The 22,522-nt window shown below is 34.3% G+C and overlaps 1 protein-coding gene across 12 annotated transcripts in view; it reads left to right on the forward strand.

The window, feature by feature from the left end:
- Positions 1–22,522, forward strand: part of Mbl (muscleblind) — a 227,706-nt gene that overhangs the window by 196,862 nt on the left and 8,322 nt on the right. For 10 of the 12 annotated variants that reach the window (XM_064057273.1, XM_064057271.1, XM_064057278.1 and 7 more), the window contains one exon: positions 148–2,783. In XM_064057273.1, the coding sequence (XP_063913343.1) occupies positions 148–987 (840 nt within the window). In that variant the 3' untranslated portion in view covers positions 988–2,783. Of the gene's footprint in view, positions 1–147; positions 2,784–5,952; positions 6,038–22,522 lie in introns of those variants that run through there. The other 2 variants (XR_010280658.1, XR_010280659.1) reach the window with 1 other exon arrangement.

The raw sequence follows: 22,522 nt of genomic DNA on the forward strand, positions 1-22,522 counted from the left end.
ACGATAACCTCAAGTCAAGCCTTTTGGGGTGCACCTCAGAAATGGGATTTCCAAACCTCAGATCTCGGATTACTAGTACTAGTAGTAGAGAGTAACAATTTAAAAGCATTACTTCATATTAAAATGTTATTATTTATGTACCCACAGGCCTTCCCGGCCATGATGCCATACAAGCGGCCGGCGGCGGACAAGTCCGGAGTGCCTGTATATCAACCAAACGCGACCACTTATCAACAACTGATGCAGCTGCAGCAGCCGTTCGTGCCCGTCTCATGTGAGTATTCGGCGTCCCCAGCTCCAGTACCTCCCACATCCTGCGCTTCTCCCGCTGCTCCTCAACAGCAAGATACCTCAACATCGACGTCGGTGTCCCAGTCCGTCAAAGAGAACGAGTTATCATCTCCGATCTCTTCGACTGCGACATCCGCACCGTCGACAACTCTGCCTCCTTTGCCTCTGCCTCAACCTGCTGCCATACCAGATCCCGCAGCTCTTGCTAAAGAGGTCGCTCAACAGAATTACGCGAAAGCCGTCAAACTAGCCGCCGTCAGCCAATCACTAGCCGCTGGTCAGTTGAACCAGCTCAACCCTCTCAATTACACGGGGGTGGCATTAAACAAGCAAGCGTTGACTGTGCCGCCGCCGGCTCTGGCACGCTATCCCACCGCTGCTCTTCCGTTCGGTTTAGGAACGGCCGGTTTGAATCTGGGCTTGGCTAATCCGTATTCGATGGCTCAACAGAATCTGATGAACCTTTCCCGGCCTCCGCCAGCCGTTATCAACCCTTATTCTATTATCCGGACGCCGTATCCGGCGGTCAGCTCGGCGCAGCTTTTGGGCGGTAGCATTCTGGGAGCCCAGTACCCGGTCACTGTTTCAGCGGCACCCATCACCAATGTTTCTGCGTCAGCGAACATTGCTGCTGCCGCAGCCCAGAATAACAATAACGTAGTTATCCAACCTTACAAAAAACTAAAGACCACCTAATCTTCCACAGTTACTTGTAATTTTAAATATCTTGTTTTGTGTAATATTTTAGGCTGTGGATATTGCCATGTAAAACTTTCGGACTTCGTATTTTTATCAGTTTCTCCATGGTTGCATTCATAAGATGGGAAGTTTTTTAAATCGTGTCGATGATAGCACTTTAAATTACTTTTGTGCATTTTAAACGGGTTGTCCAAATTCTTATAATTAGATTTTATTTAAGTACAGTAAGTTATTGTATTGTATCGTTTTAAAAATATTTCGGATTTTAATTAAAATTTCTAGTCAAAACGCGAACGTGGTTTATAGTAAAAAACATGTGGGTGAAGCTGTGAGCGACCCCTGGACCAAAAGCGAGTGCCTGAAAACTGTGATATCCTCACACCTGCTATTTGCACCGCTAAGGTAACATCCTTTCCCGTACAACACCACATAATGTTTTAGTATTTTGTAATATTTGCCGATCAGACATAGTCTGTTATATTTTGATTTTGTATCGGAAGGTTTTGTGAAATGTATTTGTTAGAACTTACTATGCATGAAAAACGTACTCGTATTGAACAACTATTTTGGAAGCCTAACTGATTCGCATGGTAGACATTTTTAAGCATTGTATTAGAACTAGAAGTGCCATCTCCGTAGGGTACAAGTTTGTTGTAGTATGTAACTGACCCAAAAAGACGTCAACTCTTGTTTCATTATTTGCCTTTTACGCTCTGTGTTTGTGTTGATTCCGAACTTGCATGGGGCTTTTCTCTTAATACATGTTTTGCATGTTGTTTCGTTTGTTATTGTTCATCAGATTTGACTTTCATTTCTTTGCTAGAGTTCTCTTTTTGGGTTGGGTTCATCTATGTATATCGTCCCATAAGCTACTACCCACTTTTAATCTCTTCATTCTGCGAAAGTGTTGATTTTTTTAATAATCATGAAATTGTTCCAAAAGCCGTGGTTTCATTGTTTTGTCTTCCTGGGTTTGATCTCGAAGCACAAATGTAGTTGTTTGTTAGTTATTTTGCCTGTCATTTGTTTTTATTTAAAATCTTGGATGCGGAACTAATATTTGGTTGTTCTCTAGTCTTGTTTTAATTTGTCATATGAAGAATATGCTTCATGTTAGTCGTTAGAACGACGTAGACCTATACAACGAATTATTGCGCATTTTTCTTTATGTTGCGCTAAATATTTGTACCGTCTCACAAGATAATATATTTATAATTACAGATTAGGCTAGAATGGTAGTAGTACCTAGTGGTAATGTGATGTATTATATATTTGCTATATGAATTAAAATGTGTCTTACTATTTAGCATTTAAAAATTGTTTCACTTGTACCCTTATTAAAAATAAGGTACACAATAAATTGTGATGCATGTAATAATATTAATAAGTATTTGTCGATCTAAGTATTTACATATATATTATAAAAATTGCATTTTGAAGTAGGATTACGGTGTAATTGACAGGTTTAGAAACAAAGGCTCTTGCTGAGAGGTAGATTCTCGTTTTTATTTTGGTAACAGCTTTGTTGGTCAGTACGTCAAGGACTCGCAACTTTTCTTGCTGCACCAACTTGCGTAATCAGCTGCCAGCTATGATGAATTCGTCTATACAATAATGTAGTGCCTTTTAGGCTGCTGATCACGCTTTGCTAAGGTGTGGGTCACGTTTGCCATCTAGTGTGACAAAAGTTTCCTTATTTATAGTATATACTGTGTACTGTATTTGTTCTAATCCTGAGGTGTATGTATTATTTATCACCGCCATTATTTGTAATAATAATGCTTGAAAATGCATGATATTTGTTTTATTAATCATCGCTTATTTGAATTTTTTCCAGTATCCAATAATTAACTCAAGACCAGACTCCATAAACGATTGCTTCAAATCAAAACCGATATTTTAACGCATTTTCACGTATATCATGCACATTTTGCGTTGTTTAGGTTTTGTTTTGTGGTGAAAATTTATGGAACGTAGTCTGACCACATCCTACATGAAGTGTGCTCCTCCCGAACTTGCTTTTGTTAAACAACGTAAGATGACATTGTACAGGCTGTAGATCCAACCTGCTTGCCCTACGTTTATCTTTTGTGTTTTGTGTATGTTTAATTACCTTGTTCCCTTTACTTATTGCTTATTTAAAGTAACTAACACATGCTTACATTATTTTTTCAAACAAAATCACTTTTTTTTTATTTACCACCTTTTTGAGACACGAAAGATAAACAGACTGCGGCAAGCATGTTTTATTACCTGTACTGTAACAGAAACATGTAAGACAGTTTGAGCCAGGCGAACAACGGCTTTAATGTTGATTTTCTTAAAGTGAATTAAGACTGCATTTACCGCCATGCAGAATGCTTGTGTAATGTGCATTGCTGGCTAGTTTAGTTAATTTAAGCTGAAATGTGTATGTTCCTATATATATATACATATTATTAATATCGACATATTTGTTCTTATTTTCTTCTGCACAACCTTATGTTTCATATGCACATTGCACAAGATCGAAATCGCAATGAGCTTAGAGAAAGGCAGAGGATATGTCAGCTAACACAAGTGGTTATCATGTGTTCTTGAAACCAAATGTAGTGTCTTTTGCAAGACGTGACTTTTAGAAGCTTAGTATATTTTCAACGGTTATATTTTCTCCATTTTCTTATTTCGCTAAATCTATCCGTAGCTTTGTAGTAAGTAAAATAATACGTAGGTATCTGGAATCATACTTGTTATCTTAACATGAAACTATTTGTTTTCAACATTATTTAAAACGCCTCATTAAATATATTATGTTTGCAGAATCCAGCAGCATAGACTAATTGTAGCATCGCAGATTTGTTCTACACGTAACAGCTTGTTATTATTATTATTTTTATTTTTTGTTCTAACAAGATCTGTTGCTTTATCGCTTTAAACTACATGGTCTTTAGCACTGATACATTGTAAGTAAATTTTTTTGTCCATATGTTAGATACTCTCCTTCCAATCAAGCGTTAATCCATTTCCTTTTGCTTATGTTCTTTTTTTTTTTTTCTTTCTTATGTGGATGGTATATTCAGACGTCGGTTGGCTTTTAACAGTTTTTGCATTTGGATTATTATTTTATCAATTTTGATTTGTGCATCGAACAATAGAAACATGTTTAAATATTAAATAAAAGTGAAAGTCCAATAAGTTCGTGAATATGGACCAATCTAAAAAAAAAATTCTAACAATATTTGAAAAATGTTCAAATAGGAAGTGTCATTTTTGTTTTTTAATCGTTGACCTTGTGCTTAATCTTTGATAATGCTACATTAATTTGTTTTATCTTTGTATGTTTTTTTTTTTTTCATAGATTTTTGTTTGACGTCTGAATATACTTTTTGCTTTTTCTAATGACTGGACGTTGTATTAATTTAACTTGGTTTTCCATTTCATGCTTACGTTGTCTGGTTTTCGCCGTTGTGACTTCTGTTACTTGAATTCTTTTACTATTTTTATTTTTTATTTTTTCCCATAAACTGTTGTTGGATTGATTGATGTTGATCTTTCCTGTTTGTGTTCTACTGGCACACGTAAATGTGTGCGTTTGCAATGGTTTTGGGACCCACCGACACCTAAATTTGTCCCACATACACACTGTCGCGTTTATACTTACACACCTTAAAAAAATGCATCGTTCGTCTAACCTCTGTCTCTTAATGTCACTTGACCCTTCTCTGACACACATAATAAACAACACTTGTCTTGGTGTATGGTGGGTATCGTATATGGCTGTAACGTAATGTTATCGTAACGCTGATTGGCTGCGATGACGTTGGCTTGCTGCACTACTGCATGTCGCCGGCATAGACAATGGTGCGCCTGTGCCCCAAAACGCCCCTTTTGTGGTCTACACTGATGAACAAGGACAGGTATTCACGTATGTTTAGCATCATGTACGCTGTACTGCGATCCTACTGCACGTCACACGATTTTCTGTGACGTTTGGTCCAGCATACATGAATCTGTTAAGTCTTTAACAAGTTACAATGTCGCTTTTCACTAACTTCATTTTCTGTGTGTTTAGTGAGTTTGCCTTAATCGATGATATTTTTGGCTTGAAAATGTAGAATGCTGACTAGTGATTTATGTTTTGTTTAATCATTGTAACTTGTTCACTTTACCATCAGTGCAAGCATATTGTGAATATAAAAATAGTTGTACTAACTTAACTTCCATCACAATCTGATTGCATCCCTAGTTTCAATGCTTTCGAAACAAAATATTTGTTTCATTTTTAACGCTGACGTAGAGTTACGCTTTAATCCCATACTTCAATCAGGCACCACTTTTGGTAACTGATTGAGTTAAGTTTTGCCTAATTCATAAAGATTTTCAAACATTCTGCATGTATGAAAATACACTACTTGTACCATTCTTATTATTAACACTGCTTTATGGTTTTGGCCTTTATTGCTGCCACAAGCTTTTGTTGGTATATTTGCTGAAATTTTTAATAGTCGTTTAAACATTGCTACTAGCAAATGTGTAGTTTGTAAACTTGTATCTGTCTTACACTACGACCGGAGATTACGTCGGAAACGGATCTACAACGATTACTTCTACTTTTAGCACCTAGCATATAGAAGGCAATAAATAATCAGAATTTGTGCAGAATGATTGAACTATCTATTTCTACTGCAACCAGCAACTGACCAAAAAAGATACAGTTAAATTTTTTATAACTATTGGCATGTGCATTATTCCAAATTTGTGAAGGAATGAATTAATTTATGTTATGGTTATATTGTAGTGCTTATGTATGCCGTCCGTTACATTATTTTTTTATAGGTAAAACTTGTATTGTGTTGCATACATGTGCACAATTTTCAATATTTTTCTAAAAATTTTTCCCGCTCATTATGTTACTATAACGAATTACTGATACGTTAATGCTTCTTTGTTTAATAAATTCATTTTATTGTTTTATTTTTGCAGTTACTGGACACCCTCCCGGTGTGCCAAGATTTTAATCGTGGTCTTTGTAACCGGCCTGCCTGCAAATTTGTACATCTACAGGAAGGTATGTTTTCTTTTTAAGTAAATCTTTAAATGGATAGTTTTCAAAATACGGAAGTCCCTTTGTGGCAAAGCTATTAGCCCAATCCAATTTCCAGACCGATTTAAACTGGGGCAGCCCACGGTTTCAATGGCGTATAATATCTTGTTTCGAAAATATACAAACAGTCTTATTATATCAAGCCTTAAAAATGATCACTTACACGTAAACGTTTTAGTTCTACTTCGGTTAAAATGACGTGAGAATTTTTTTCTTATGCAAGTGTCCATAAGATTCCATTATTTCGACAAACTGATAAATTTATAAATTATACTTCCCTACCTAACAACCCTGTATGCCATACAAAGACCTGTTAAATAACATTGAAATAGGGTGACAAAACTTTTTAAGACACTGTTAAAGTATGCCATCATCTAGGAGGGTACTTTAATGGAGCTTGAAAAATTTGTTTTGGTGGAATTATTTTAACTAATGATATTTATTTGTCGGTTAAAAAATGTTTTACGACAGTGTGATCTGCGAAGCCCATAAATCGACATTATTTTACGGGATCTATGACGTAAGCAGGCCAATGCCACTGGATACTCCTATAAAACAGTAATGGCAGCACAAACAAAATAATTGTTGAAAAAAATTAATCATGAGTAGGTATGTTCATTAAAAAAAAACATTGTTCCCTATTTCATTAAGTTAAAGTTATAGGCCTCAGTAGTTGTTTTCAGCTACGGTTTGAGTCACTTTGCTTAGTGTTATCTTCGAGTGTTAGATCTACTAACGTGATAACCCCTTTAAAGAATGAAATAAAAAATGAAATTATAACAAACAAAAATTTTCCGTCAATTGGACACATAATTATATTGAAAAGGACTTTTTGTGTTGATTGAGAAATTTTATCTTCTGAGGTGTCATTATTTTGTCCATTTTTTAAAGAAAGCAAACGTTGTTATGCATTTTTATTAAGGTTATCTTGGCAAAATTGTAAATTTTTATTTTGTCAATAAAGACAATACCATTTAGTAGACGACAGTGTTCTAAAGATGGACGTACGTCTCTTCATATCTTTTGTTTTTTAGTCTCAGCGGTTTTTAAGTAGCACCGCTGAACCTTCTCAATTAATTAGTTGTCTCGAATTATACTTAGAGCCATATTGCACTTATCACATTCTAGAATTAACGTGCATATGAAACAAAGTGTGTTCCTAGTTGATTATAGTTTAGTTTAATAAATATTTATTGGAGCAAATAGGTGGTAATATTGAATGACCCTGTTATATACAGGGTCAGGCAACAATAATTAATAGTCCTTTATGTATCATAAAACTCAGGATGTTAATTTTGTTGACAGTGTCTGTCTGTTAAAATTTAACCAATATTTTTTCTGGGTATTTAGAGGCATTAACCAACCCCAAATCTAGTTATATTCAGCCAAGAAATGAACTTGAATAATGTGTGAGGACGAAATGAATACAAGAAACAAGGTCAGTCTCAGTACGGATCCTTGTGGCACACCTGATAACACACTCCGCATGATAGAAAATGATGACCCAAGTTAAATTGTATTTACCGTATCAGATCACAAATTCTGCCTTTTTTTAAGTTAATACCAAAAGGCGATGAAACGCTGTCGAAGATTTTTTCAAAATCGATGTATTTGGCTCTAAAGGTAACGTGTATTTGTTAAGACACTGAAGAAAACAGATTATCGTGGATCTTTTAAATATAAAGCCATATTGATTTATAGAGATGATGTTTATGTTCCTCATAAAACTGAAGGCGACAGTTCCATATTATTCTTTCCACAACTTGCATCAAATGGATAAGACAATAAGTCGATTCGGTTGGGTTTTTGTGTGCTCTTAAATGCCTTTGTGATCAATCTGTACTTTATGCCAAACAGTAGGGGGTGTAGACGTTTTAAATAAACAAGTCATAATGCGATTTAAAGCTAAATGTTGACACACCGCTTAAGTTCGAAAGCAAGAACAAGACAACATTTAGCAAAATGTTTCAAAAACACTGTCAGGGAGAGTTATCATTCGGTTCAGAGATAAATATATTCTTATTGTTACAGATATTCTGCACTGACACTTTCAATAGCATTTGAGTTCTAACATATTTTTTGTAAACAGCCTTTGGGTCACTACTTACCAAATTTAATTCTTAATTGTATTTGTCGACATATGATTAGTTTCCGCTGTATTGGAATAATTCCGATGATGACCATAATTCACATGTAATCTTGAAATTTTGTATTTACCCCAATTTTTGTTTTTTTTTTTGTTCGTTTAAAAAGTTTCTGTGATTTGCGAGACTTTTTGTTGAATTTAACTTTATACCCGATGGTGTTTCTAATCGAATAAAGCAGTTGTAAACATAATGGTAAACATACTCCAAACATTATCACAATTTTCTCTACCGTAATATATGAATTCCAGCTTATACAGGGTTATTCACGAGATAATTAGCCTGCGAACTTTAAAAAGTAGCTTAGATCTTCGTTCCTACATTTAATTAACACAACACATGGTTAGCCGTTGTTTTAGAAATTTTGACACCAAAGTCCATTTTTAGGTTAATGACTTTAAAAAGCAATCATTGTTTAATGTAATACATGTTCAAAATGCTGATCTTGTAAGTCACAAATGAGAATTTCCAAAAATGACTTCTTGACTCGGACTAATGTCTCTGGAGTGATAGATGATAGATCTGTACGCATTCTTTATTTTATTCTTCAAATGTTCGACACTATCAATATGAAGTTTGATACACCTGCTCTTTGACTGCGTCTCATAGAAAAAATCCAGGGGCGTAAGGTCTGGGCTTCGCGGTGGCCAAAAATTGACGGAACCTCTTCCTGTCCACCTATTAGATAAAATCATATCAAGATAATCCCGCACGATTCTATGATAATGACACGGGACACAGTCCTACTGAAACCATAACTCATAGTTTCTAAATCCACATTTTCTAGTAGCAGTGGTAAAGCATTTCTAATAAAATCCAAGTATCTTAATTCCTATTAACTTGTTTCGAGAAAAAAATAAGGACCAACAATCTGATTTCCTAATATTCCACGCTAAACATTCGCGAATCCATCGACGATTTTCTAGGGCATAGTAATACTAATAATAATAATAATAATGCAGACTGTGTTTGTTAACACCCGTTATTAGAAAACGTAGCCTCACCGGAGAAAAGAAATCTTGCACGCTCTTTGTCTCTCGTGAAAAACCCTCTATTTAGTAAAGTCTGTATAAATTATTTTTAGAAAATTCTTTAGTATATCAACTGATGGTAAGTGATCCTGAATAGTTAATTCAGTGACGCAGTTATCAGAAGTACAAATTAGAGAGCAGTGATTGATCTTACTTATTGGTTAATAACTAATAGATTAGACAGAGTGTTTATCCAAAACGAAAGCGAGTAGAAAAAATGGGCAAATAGGGTGTCATTGAAATCTCCAGAGATTAATGAAGATAATTTATTACTATTTTACATACTTTATAAATTCTAACAAATTTAGGAGTTCCAAACGCTTCCCTAACCTTGGCAGCTTACTTATACTTAATTGCTCTCAAAGTATAAATGTTGTTTTACTGAAACTGCAGTAAACAATGGAATTATTTGTTGCAATTGAGCGTGTCAATTCTTTCGATTTTAAAACATATCAAAAATATTTTTCTTTATATAGTTTTAATTTGAAATTTGCTTTTTTAAAAACGTTTTACTGTCCTTTTAATTTTAATTACGTAGTGGGTAATTGCTGCTAAGGAGTAATAGAGTTTTTCACTGTCAAAATTTTTATGCGGATTTTAAAAAGTTCATGGTCGACGTACTTATTATAAAGACTAATAAGTAATAACATTCAAAAATTGAATTGAAAATAAAATTTACAACACGTGAACTAGTTTGTAACAACTTGTTGGAAATGTGCTTCTAATTTTTTATACTAAGTAGAAAACGTTTCAACCAATTCGAAATCAGGTGGTTCAAAAACAGGTACTTACAGCTGATCCCGTGCTTATGCACACATATGTCTATGCAAAGATTAATACAAAAAAATTGGTCGGAAGTTATATCGACAGGACTTCCCTCGCCTCCGAAGTGCAGTGCCACAAATCTCACTTTGAAAAATTAAAAAAATTGATTTTGCGAATTTGTATTGAATAAAACAAATACAAGAGTATGCTATTTTATAAAATTTATTATAAACATTTTTGAGATGTCATGACCACACTTTGGCATTGCGGAAGTGATTATCATTGCCGTCCGATCGCCAGGGCTATTGCAGTCGTAGCCTATAACTTCGAGAATGCTTAATAACACTACCTTTTCTCAGTTTTCCTCAGTTATACGAGTTCTCCTAGATTTAAAATGCTTTAGGAATTAACAATGACAGGTCAACATCACAATTTTCGTGATCATCTTGATTAGATAAACCCTGATTTGCATCAAACGCCACTGAGGTTGTGACGTGGTTGAAACTGCACAGTCGGTCAGCCAAATTTATCGCCTTACGTCGCGCCGTCGTTTTTAAGATTTGTCTGGTGGATTGCCCATCACTTCCGTTGTGCCTAACTTTGGTCATGACATTGATAGGGAAATTGGGCAAATTTTGGTTAGCGTTTTACCATCAACACGATATTCCTAACATACATATAAAATAAAATCGGTCCGGTAGCTTTGGAGTTTATCTGCGTACTAAAAATGTGAACAAACGACACAGAGACTGAATCAGGAGACCTCATTTTTCATACTCTATGGGTCATGAAATGTCTAGAAAATATAAAAGTAGCCAGTCGCCCCCCTCGATTACAATACTTTCTTTGTTTACGCTCAGTAAGTAAAAGTAAAATTCGCAAAATTAAATTTTATAATTTTTCAAACATTTTGTATTTTACAGAACGTTTATTCCCACAACACTGAAAACACAAAATATTTGTCGACGCGTTTTGCCAGTCACATTGGCATTATCTAGACAAAACTAAACTCTGTAGTTGTTCGACTGTATTTCAAGGCCAAGGGCAGTTGTGCATAAGTAACCCTAGACCACATTTTTGTTCGACATTCAGTGATGTAACACTTTACTTCGTTACAGCACCCAGATCACGCTTGTTTATATATTTGGACAAATTGTTTTATATGTCTGGGCGCTACGGCGACGGTTACTCCGCCGATAAGCAACTGATGCAGTACCTACACGTTATTCTTGACTTTTCATTAATGAATCGTACTTTAGTTTTGTTTATTAGATCCAGTGTATTGATTGATATAAAGTTTTGCGGGATGTCATCACATTGTTGGTGGGGATGATTAGACCAGTTTTGGTTAGCGTTTTACCATATAATATAAATACAAAATTTGACAACAATCGGTCCAGTACTTTCGGAGATTAACTGTCTAATAAAAATTCGTGACGGCAGACAGACAGACAGACGAAAAAGGGAGACCTATTTCTCGATTACAATACTTCCTTCGCTTACACCCGTGAAGTAAAAGCAAATCACATTTTTCTTTGAACTGCTTAAACTTACGTAGTACTTTTGGTAGTATTTTTTCTGCAAATCCATCATTCAAATTAATTAGCCTACTTGTAGGTCTCGTTGCTACATCATCATCCGCACTACTAACTTTGATGAATGTAGGAGGAACGTGTAGGTAGCAGATACGGTGAAATCTCAATATTCCGTTACTTTTATAACAACCACGTTGTACTGAACCATTTTAAATTAATTCAGAAAAATCTTCACACGTTAAGAAATAATCCAGTTATTTGACTTACGTAAAGGTTGTACCTTTCATACTGTTTTTAATTTTTTTCAATCTTAGATGTTGTAAATTAACACCATTAAGTAATTGGCGATTGCAAATGTACTGTTGCTTTCGATGGAGAAATTAATATCAATTTTTAGTTTAATCTAAGATGCAACGCCTTATTAACTTACATCTCCATTCCTTGAAAATACCAAATGCAAGTTATATTAGGATGGCACAGTGTTTAGAAAAGACTACAACGAACAGACCAACTATCAGACACACCTATGGAGCAATTCTCATCGATACTGCTGTTCCTAACACAAGGAACATATACATAACACAAACATAAGGTACTACAACACACTTTTTAGATATCGACAATTGTTATCAATGCAAATGAAGGCAATGATGAATTTTCAAAAAAATCTGCCTTTAGTTAACCCTTGTAGGCATAACACCGAATAGCTGTGTTACGAAATTGCAGTGTTTACATTTAAACGATTGTCAAAGTAGCAGGTAGCACAAGTGGATTAGAGTAGTGTAGATCACTTTTCAAGTGATGCATGCAACTGTACTCATGCTAGGTACAGGTTAGGTGAAATTAGAGAATAAAAGCAAACGAATGCACTAATTCTTGGATCACCAAAAATTATTTGTTTATCTCATCTGTGCATATCATCTTTCTACCGGTAATGATAGAATTCTTATGTGAATGCCGGTCATTTCCAGGTCAGTGGCGGGTATTTAATAAAAATAATAATAATAATACAAATTAAGGAGCAACTAATTCAGTAAAAAAAATTCAATGAAATTTTAAAAGCAATAGGAACGGTGAAAATTTATGGACCAGCCGGCATTCTTTAAAACATTAAAACAAAACAAAAAAGAAATAAATGAATAAGAATCACACATGAATTTTCAAAAAATGTGACGCCACAATACTGGATTTGAAAAACGTAACAGAAGATACAAGTAAAGGTAACTGTAGAATAAGACAAGTTAAATAAATGTTATGAGACAAAAATATGTAGATAAAAGTCAAAATTTAACCATTTCAGATTTATTTTACAAAACCTAATTGTTGTGCATACACTTTTGCCGACCATACTTGAGACAATAACAGAAGCTATAGTGTAATGCGTACCTTAGTGCCAACATAGGCCTTAGTGTAAAGTATGCTGTATACAACAAAATTTTGCTATAAATTAAAATAACTTAAAAGACTGTCGTCTATACATATAATATTACTTTCCACTAGCACTAGTATACCAGATGTCATGTTTGTTGTATAGGAAAATCCATAGAAGTTCTACATAGTAATAATATATCGTAACTACTGACAGAATTTCTATATTTTAGCATTACATCGTAATGCAAAGTTATAATAACACAAGAAATACTGTACACGTTGTTGTGATGTTTGGTCAAATTTTTCTTGAAAATGCTGCTATTATAATAAGTATTCTGAACTACTAAACGCTAAGTTTGTGTATTAAAAGGACATACATGATCGACGTAATGATTGCGAATAATTTACTTAGTTGTAAATAAAACTTTCGATTTGTTGTATGTCTCTTAATTTCTACTCTTAAATTGCCACTCTACATTGACACAAGAGATGCAGTTATTGGTTTATGACTTTACGACTTCTCTACCCTTGCCAAAAAATAATGCAGCCTATTAGATGTAATTTTATAATACCAACCCAAACTTAAACAGAGGCTCTTTCTTTCTTATGTTTTAACTTTAGTAACATGTGTAGCATGAAAGAAGTTCTGCAAAGAGGTCTCACTCGACGTCTTATTTAAAATGTTTACTTTATGTATCATGGTTTTGGAATTTCAAGGTCACATCGTGTCACTATGAGGACGATCAGCATCATTTGGTTATTTGTCCACACGTTTTAAATTTCAAAACTGTACCTAGCAGTTCCAAAATAATGAGCAGGGGCATGCAAAATTAGTCGAAATGCTCGAAGAGTTCTCCCACTCCTCATTAACATTACAAGTCCAGTGTCGCGTGGCAATTGCAATGACCGAAAATGCAGCGATAGAGGAAGCGAAACAATATTGTGCACTACTGAAGTAAAGTGGTAGGAGTCTCACTAAAAATGCGGAGAAAATGTGTCACGATCACATGGGCGCTACTCTACAATCTTGAATATATCTCGTATTATATGTGCTGTCTTCATTGTCTTAATTTTTCCTATGACAGTGTTCTCATTATTAAAAAAAAATCCCTTAAAATTTACTCAAAAATTGTGTGGTGTAACTTGATATAAATTTAAAACAAATAAGTAACAAAGCAACTTTGATCACGAAGGGCAGTTTCAATCATGTGATTTATAATTAGTGTGCGCGTGCGGGTACCCATACAATACATTTCTTGTGATGCCAAATACAAAAATGTCTTCAAGAAGTTGTATTGTAAGATCACTTTAAATGCATACTAATAAAATTGTATGACATAATTAGGATTATTTGGTTGACAATGCCGAGTCGGCTTTTCGCAGTAGGGTCCTTTTAAATTTGTAAGCCATGTAGCGTGCCTATAGTTCGTTACAAATACGGTCCTGTGTTGCTCCAAGCAGACGGTCTTTGGCGGTCATACCTATATAATTTATGGTTTTAGAGTTTTGCGGGTTGGGTTCTTTGACTAAAGTTGTAAAATATTATTAGTATGTATTTAAAGTGATCTTAGTATAAACACGATGCAGATTCATGTTGCTACATATGCGGAGAATTTATCAAACCAAGTAATTTGGCTTACAAAAAGAATATAAAAATATTCATTTCTAATTATATCTGCTGTCAGAGTTATTAATTATTTTATTTCTCTTTTTTTTTAATGAACATAATTTAAATTCATAAAAAAAGTTTTTTTCTATTTTTACATGCAATAAATGTGTAAAAGTAGGAAAATTTTCTAAAAATCTTAATTTCATCCTGAAAGCTGCAAGAGCAAACTTTTTCTAATAAAACAATTTTTTCCTTATTTAGCAGTGTTGAAAGAATAAAAATCAGATATACAGAACCCAGACTCAAAATTCATTTTGACCAGTAATTATTATTGTTCTCTCAATATTTTCCTCCATAAAATTGAGTTTGTAATGCGATGATTATCACGTTTTATATCTAACGTGTAGTGTGAATGCCGCGGATATGCGTGAATTTGAAGGAAAAACTATCCATTTTTTTATAACGTAAAGTTAGCCACCTGAAAGTTAATTACTCGCACGCGAGTTTCAGGTGCATTATTGCACTGGCGATGCTTTTGCATTTGTGTGTATTACCAATGTTTAGAGGAGTAGTTTTAAAATAATTCCATTTACATATTTTATTTAAATTCTCAGTTCACACTTGCAAATAATTAATTCATCATAAATGCCACCACGAAACATATTTGAGATCTATCAAACGGCTTTTTGTCTGGTTGTCAATGAAAACTGATGTGGGTTGTAAACGCAAAAGTGAAATATCACTTATACGTACTCGTGGGACCTGAACTTAACACTGGATGAAGGCTCTTCATTTAAAATATCTTATTTTAGCTTGGGCTAAATTTATATAAAAATAGATTTCACATCAAGAGTATTCCCTAAACAACAAAAATCGAAAAGTTCAAAGTTGTATTGGTTTATTTTCGCACAAGATGTAATTGAAAAATTATATCTCAGATATCTACTCAGTATCATCGTGCACAATTATTATTTACCATTAACAGTACAAAATTATTATATATATATATGTAATGCCCTAATATGAGAGAAAATTCGCGAAACAAATTATTCAAAACTTACATTTAATCCAACAATTTTCGAATGGCTTCTTTCGCCCAAAAGAAAATTCTATTGATTTTCAAAATAACTCGTTCAGCGGTGCTAAATCTGATTGTCATTTATGTCACAGCTTCACATCTTTGTAAATGCACTTTTTTAATTTTCAACCCATGATATTCAAATAAAATGTGTGATTATTTTAAACACAAAGGCTTTGTATTTAACACAATCTAAATTAAGCTGCAGACATACTCGTATAGTACGTCTTTTTTTTAAATAGCTATATGGAGTCTCATGCTAAATTTTAGACCCCATGTTAACTTTTGTTAGGATGAAAACCAGAAGATGATTTTTGAGGTGAAAGTAGCTATATAGTTCTACTTTAATTTCTACTACCACTTTTTACAGTAAATTGTTAATTGTTGCTTTAAAAAGTAAAATTATTTTGGTTAAAAAAATTTTAGATACATCATAGAAAGTTTTGACTTGTCATTTTATCATTAAACTTCTACATCTAGTTTCACAGGCGTCTCGTAGAAAGTGGAACACCGCTCGTGTGTTGGGCTATCGATGCGAATTACACTCAAATTTGGTTTAAATTTTTCTTTTAATGTAGTAGTTTGAACATTAAAATGTGATATATCTTGTGTCTTCACCTATTGAGAGTGTCGAGTGTGTGGATCTACTGTCGAAACAGCGGAACATATACTCTATACTTGCGATGGCCTACCTCGCAAAAGGCTGCAACATTTGGGAAGGACGATACGAACGCACTCTCAAGTAATTGGTGCAGCTTTTAAGGACTTAGCGAACTTTGCAAGGGAGCTAAGTTTCTTAAATTCATACTAGGAGAAGGGTTTCACACAAAAGATCAGACTTGGTCGTAGTGTGGCTAGACCCCCCCTGAAATGTACATCATCATTGAAGGGAGACCTTTGTTTTTTAAATAATTAACACGATTCATTGTTAAAAGAATCTTCGAAGAAACGAAATTAATTCTTACGATCTGTCATTACGACATTTTAGTTAATCTCTTGTCCTAAAATTAAACAATGCCAGAATATTAAAAAACTGAGTGTGCCAACATGCATTTTATTTATATATAGTATCGTTTAGAACAAGTTATTAGAGGGGTTAGACAGATTTTACTAGAATAGAAAATAATTTGATGCTCCAAACACGGGCGTGCATCGACTCTGGTGGACGACAGTTTCATAGTATTTATTCCATGCACGTTATTTTCAGCGATCTGACATTATTTAATAATAATAATAATAATAATCAGCTGACAATTTTAACAGTGCCAATAATGACCATTAGTTGCTTAGCAATCCACGTCATTATATTTTACTCATTGTTGCATATGCACAATCATACAGGTGTAACAACTGCTTTTTCAAGAATCCATTATCTGCAAAATTTAATAGTTAAACAACATGTAACCTTATGTTCGTATCTCCCTTATGACAAGGAATATGCACCATAACGAGATCCCACTTTTTACGGGTCACGTGTATATTGTTGTAAAGATAAATGTGCAAACACAATTAATTATTGCACTATTATTAAAGTTTAATCTGAGAAATCTTTTACTACAATTTTATTTTCTATCTTTTATGCTGAAAATTGTATTGGTAATAGAGTTCCTACTTCATGGTCGGCTTGTAGCCCAAATGTTACACTCTTAGATTTCTTGTTGTGATGGTACACAAACCAGTTAGCATATTTGTATTGATGAGGCTGATACGTGTGTAAACTCCATATTAATTTTAATAATAATGAAAAAACTTTCAGAGTTTAAATAATATATTTGTAGTCACTGCTACACGTGTTTCGGTACACAGTACCGTCTTCAGGCAGAAGAGAAACTGCCTGAAGACGGTACGGTGTACCGAAACACGTGTAGCAGTGACTACAAATATATTATTTAAACTCTGAAAGTTTTTTCATTATTATTAAAATTAGTTAGCATATTTACAACCCTTGCTCAATTAAATGAATGAAATAAACAAAATGTTTTATATTATTGCAATCTGAATTTAATAATCTGCAGAAATCCGTTAAAACATATTCAATTTAAAAAATATAAGTTTGCAACGCCGACACCATTTATGCGTCATATTTGACGAAATACAGGGTGAACCCTCAACTGAAAATTGTTTTTTTTCGGCTGTCTAATTTCTAAAATACAAAGGTTTTTATGGAAATATTTTGTATGCTTGCACAGAATCAACAAATAAAATAATGACGAACATACAATTGGTTCCATGGTAACAACATTATTAATTAATTACAAGTCTACTTAACTAAAAAAGAGATGTGAATAACAATGCCAATAAGAATTAAATGAACGTAAATGTTCAAAATCGCATCGTCATTTTGGCATGCGTGTATACAGGTGTTCCAATTAAAACTCCGCAGCTTTGTATATGGAGAACGAAGAGATATTGAAATTTTGTAGACGCTATTGCTTTTAGCTTCATGGGGAAAGCTTGATTTTGTACATTACAAATGTTCTTCTTCTATAATACTATTATTTTATGTCAATGTTGCTACCATTTCTGAAGTACGTGGTAGAAGCCTGTCAGACTCACCTCTTATTAAGCTTCTAGTGTGTTAGTACGGTTTAAAGGAGTCACATTTTAAACTCATTTTTGACTTTGAGTAAAGGTAAACATCAGAAAGAATGACACCAATACAACAACTTCGACTAACGGCTTTAACTACATATGTCCGATTCAGGATAACACTTTCGCGTTTAGTGTACAGGGTCATAATGACAAAAGTAAACTCTTTACTAAATTCCTCCCAGTATAGTCACAACCTTTTTGTTACATTTGCAGCAACACACATGTCAACTCGACTTAATAGTATATATTATTATTAGTATATATTAATATATAGCTAGATAGCAAATTTTGCACTAAATAATTTGAAACCTGTGTTATGCTACGTACAAACAATCCGCAGTGCATCGTATCCATAGTCAAAAAATCGAATATTGCAGTAACACTTAAAGTTCTCAATCTTATTAGTTAGCAGGAGGGATATTTAATCGCCATAAAAGTTTGACACGTTCCGCAGAATGTGAAAGTACAGTGAAAAACGAGTACACTGTGCTACTGTTTGACTTTAGAGCTGGAGCCTATACAGCTATACAAATCAACCACCAAGAAATCGGAAAAATCAACAGAAAACCAAAAATCCACAGAAAGATCGTGATACGAGTTTTTCGACTAGACATCGATTGCAATTGTGAAAAAACACTGAGTGTGACCACGGTTTTAACATTAACGTACACGATGACGAAGCAAAAAAATCTCCGTTACAAGCGCAGAAGAGTGCATTGAAAAGTCCTAAATGGAAACGGTAAGATGAAGCACGCAAATATTATATCTGCGATGGAGGTATTTACGAGGCAAAAACGCGGTTGTGGGAAGTCTAAAATGAATAGAGAGGCAGAGATGATGAGACAATTAGTCATAAGGGGCCCACGAAACGTTTTTCTTCGCAGTCTGCGTATGTTATCAATTGTCATTATCACATTCGGGATTGATTTCATAGCAAAAACTGGTTTAAAGGCCTTGTGTTCAACAAACTACTTGCGAACTTTCCTATCGTTAGATGACGGTTTTGGAGAAATTTACTCTCTTTTACGTGACGACTTTCGAAAAGTTCGAATAGAAGGGGCAGGTGATCAAAATCTAGGAGTGTCTAATACTTCGCTGTTACACACAGAAGATAAGTTGCAACCAAAGTGAAGTTAAGAGCATAATGTTATTGACCCGCGGGGGCAATGCATGGACGATTTAGGACCCACAAAAATTGTACCTTCGAGTGTCTTGCACCCTCATAGCAATTAATATACTTAGATTAAAATCGCCCCCAATGATGACAATACTGACAACTTCACTAAATAAATGACCCAATCAGGAAAAATTAGAAATGTGGTGGTATATAAACAGGCAACGATTAGTAGAACAGTGCGATGATTCATTAAAACCTAAAATAGTGGATTTTCGGTATTTGCGAACACAGAAAAATTACAGTAAAATAGAGTAAACTTGATTATATTTTAAACGATTTAAAATACTGAGTTTACTGGAGATAGTGAAACATGGTTTTTTTTCTAAAATTGTAGCAATACGTTTGAGTTGCAATACATTATGCTTGCATTTACGTGAAGTAGAGCTAAATGTTTCTACTAACTATAAGAGGGTAACAGATGATAACTCTTACAAAATCTGCTCTACTTGAAGCCTTGAGCAGATGTTCTAAATTATTGTCTATTTTTTTTCCGTTTGTTGGTTGTAAGATTATGTTAAATGGTTGAAATTGCCATATTTTGCCCAAACAACATTTTTGGTTTTGGAGAATAGCTATGTTCCGATCTATATTATAGAGTTACGTAGACAGAAAGAAAAAACTATTTTGAATCTACTATTGCAAGCAATGAAGGGCGTTTCTACGCGTTTGTTTCTTTAGAAAAACAAGTTATTTTCCTCCGTGGTTTGTTTAATTAGTAACTATTTTTGGTGTGGAGAACAAATTTTTTAGATGAATGCTTAAATTTTCACAATAAATAACAAAATTGGTATGCAAGGTGGTTTTTTTTAACCTGAAACTTCGAAATTTCTCGAAAAATAAGCACTCTACAAAAATATCCAGATTCAAAATTCAGTCATTCCATGGGGGAAATGCTTTGATACAAAAAGCAAGTCTCCGTTCCCCCTCCTTGTAGGTGGGGCTGAGGGTAACTTTGAAATCTAAAATAGGAACCCCGAATTTTTATTACAAGTTCGGATTCTACGGCGAAAAGTATGTAGGGTTTGTTTAAAATATTTTTTAAATTCATGACAGATGACAATAAACGAAAGTATTATTTTTTATTTCTCCTACTGAGAACCTATGCATACAATTCTGCAATACGTTTGCGGTAAAAAATACCACGTTCTCATTGTAAATAATCAAAAATGAGTCGCCACATTATTGAAAGTAACTTGAATGGTTAAATGTACTGAGACATTTTAGAAACTGAACTGCTAACATTACTTGAAAACTTAAGAAGTACGTCATAATATGTGGTTTCAACATGATGATTGCCCACAACACTATTCGATGGTAACACATGAAGTTCTTGATCATGATTTCAATTGTCACTGGATCGATAAAGCTGGTCCGGTAAGTTGGCCTACCAGATTACCACAACTTGGTTCGCCAGATTTCTTTTTGTGAGGCTATCTCAAAAATAAAGTTTACAAACAAGAACCAATAACGCGTAAGAATATGAGTGAGCGAATCAGAAATACTTGTGCCAAAATTCAAGCAGACATATTTCTCAGTGTACATTCAATATGCACTGATTTCCAACGCTATCATTTTGAGCACTTACTTTAATTTAAACATGATGAGACGATGGGACTCATGTAAATTAAGCACCCTGATAAGCGAGAGGCGAAGAAACTTAATAAATCAGGCAGCCATCAAGCTGCTGTCAACGTGAGGGGCGTGGGAACTCACCTAAATCGAGCACCCTGAGAGGCGAGGGAACTCACCGAAATCAAGCATCCTGAGAGGCGAGGGAACTCACCTAAATCAAGCATTCTGATACGTGAGAGGCAAGGGAACTCACGTTAATCAAGCACCCCGAAGGGAACAGAAAACTACTTCGTCCACATCGGTGTTCCTGAGTGACGCTAATAAAAGTAGTTTATTCCCCAACCATTTACATTTCTACAGGTAACAATTTCCAAGTTATTCGAAATTTGCAACATTAATAAACTTTTTTGACGGCGAGTTTCGAGCATATACATAAAACGTGGTATTTTTATTGCCAACGTAATGCAGAATCGTATGCATAGGTTCTCAGTAAGAGAAAAAATTCAATTTTTTTCGATTCAGCGCCATCTATCACAAATAAAAAAAAATGTTTCAGACAAATCATATGTACTTTTAACCGTAGACCCTGAATCTGCAATAAAAAAATAGCACAGTATTTCCCCCACGACATGATTAAATTTTGACTCTGGTCATTTTTTCGCAGAGTACTTATTTTTCGAGATATATGAAAGTTTCAGGTTAAAAAAATCGCCCTGTATACGTCAAGCAGTTACATTGTGCAATGTTATTTACTTTAACATCGTGTAAAAATACGGCTGAATTTCAAACAGTGCATAGACTGAAGTACTTTACCACACTATATTTTCATCCATTTCTTTCCCATTCTAAAGATCTAAATTATTCTTGTCACTCATCCTGCTGCTGTGCCGTACGTCAATAGAAATAAACTTGCCCAACCAAATTGTCCGCCAAATTATTTAATTTAAATATTTTTTCTTTGAAAAAATGAAGTCGATTTATCAGTGTCCAAATCAAAAAAACTCGTCAGTGCTTTCCTTGCCCTCAGTTGTGGTCTGCACATCTCGGTGGAACATCGAACATGGAGTGCAGTTCGTGCATTTTATGCGTCCTAAGTAATGACTGCTTATTTTAACGCACATTCAGTGAGGCATCAAAACTGGATTCGACGTAATTTTTAGTTTTTTAATTTGGAAAGCGTATTTCGAGGATGTTTAGAAATTACCACGACTACGTCGTTATATTTATGTAAAGAAAGATTGTTTCAAATGAGTTTTCCGTAACAAAATTTTGTTATGACTTCATCAACATTTTAGTAAGGACACTTATATCAATTTAAATATAAGATACAACATAATACTAATAATAACAGTAGTGTATTCTCAAATTTTTGGGAACATAGGATGATTTGATCAATTAAAAAAAAAACTGCGACCCGCCAAGATTGAACCTCCATCACCGCGGTAATGAATGTTCCTATAATGTGTTTTGGTTAGCGTTTTACTAGGTACACAATGCTCCGAAAGTACATATAAAATTTGACGACAGTTGATTTCGGAGATTATCTACCTAATAAAAAGCGACAGAGACGGCAGA

Source organism: Zophobas morio, unplaced genomic scaffold (genome assembly GCF_036711695.1).
Source record: "Zophobas morio isolate AGI-343-1 ecotype UQ-CSIRO unplaced genomic scaffold, CSIRO_AGI_Zmor_V1 ptg000017l, whole genome shotgun sequence".
In the NCBI taxonomy this organism is placed as follows: domain Eukaryota; kingdom Metazoa; phylum Arthropoda; class Insecta; order Coleoptera; family Tenebrionidae; genus Zophobas; species Zophobas morio.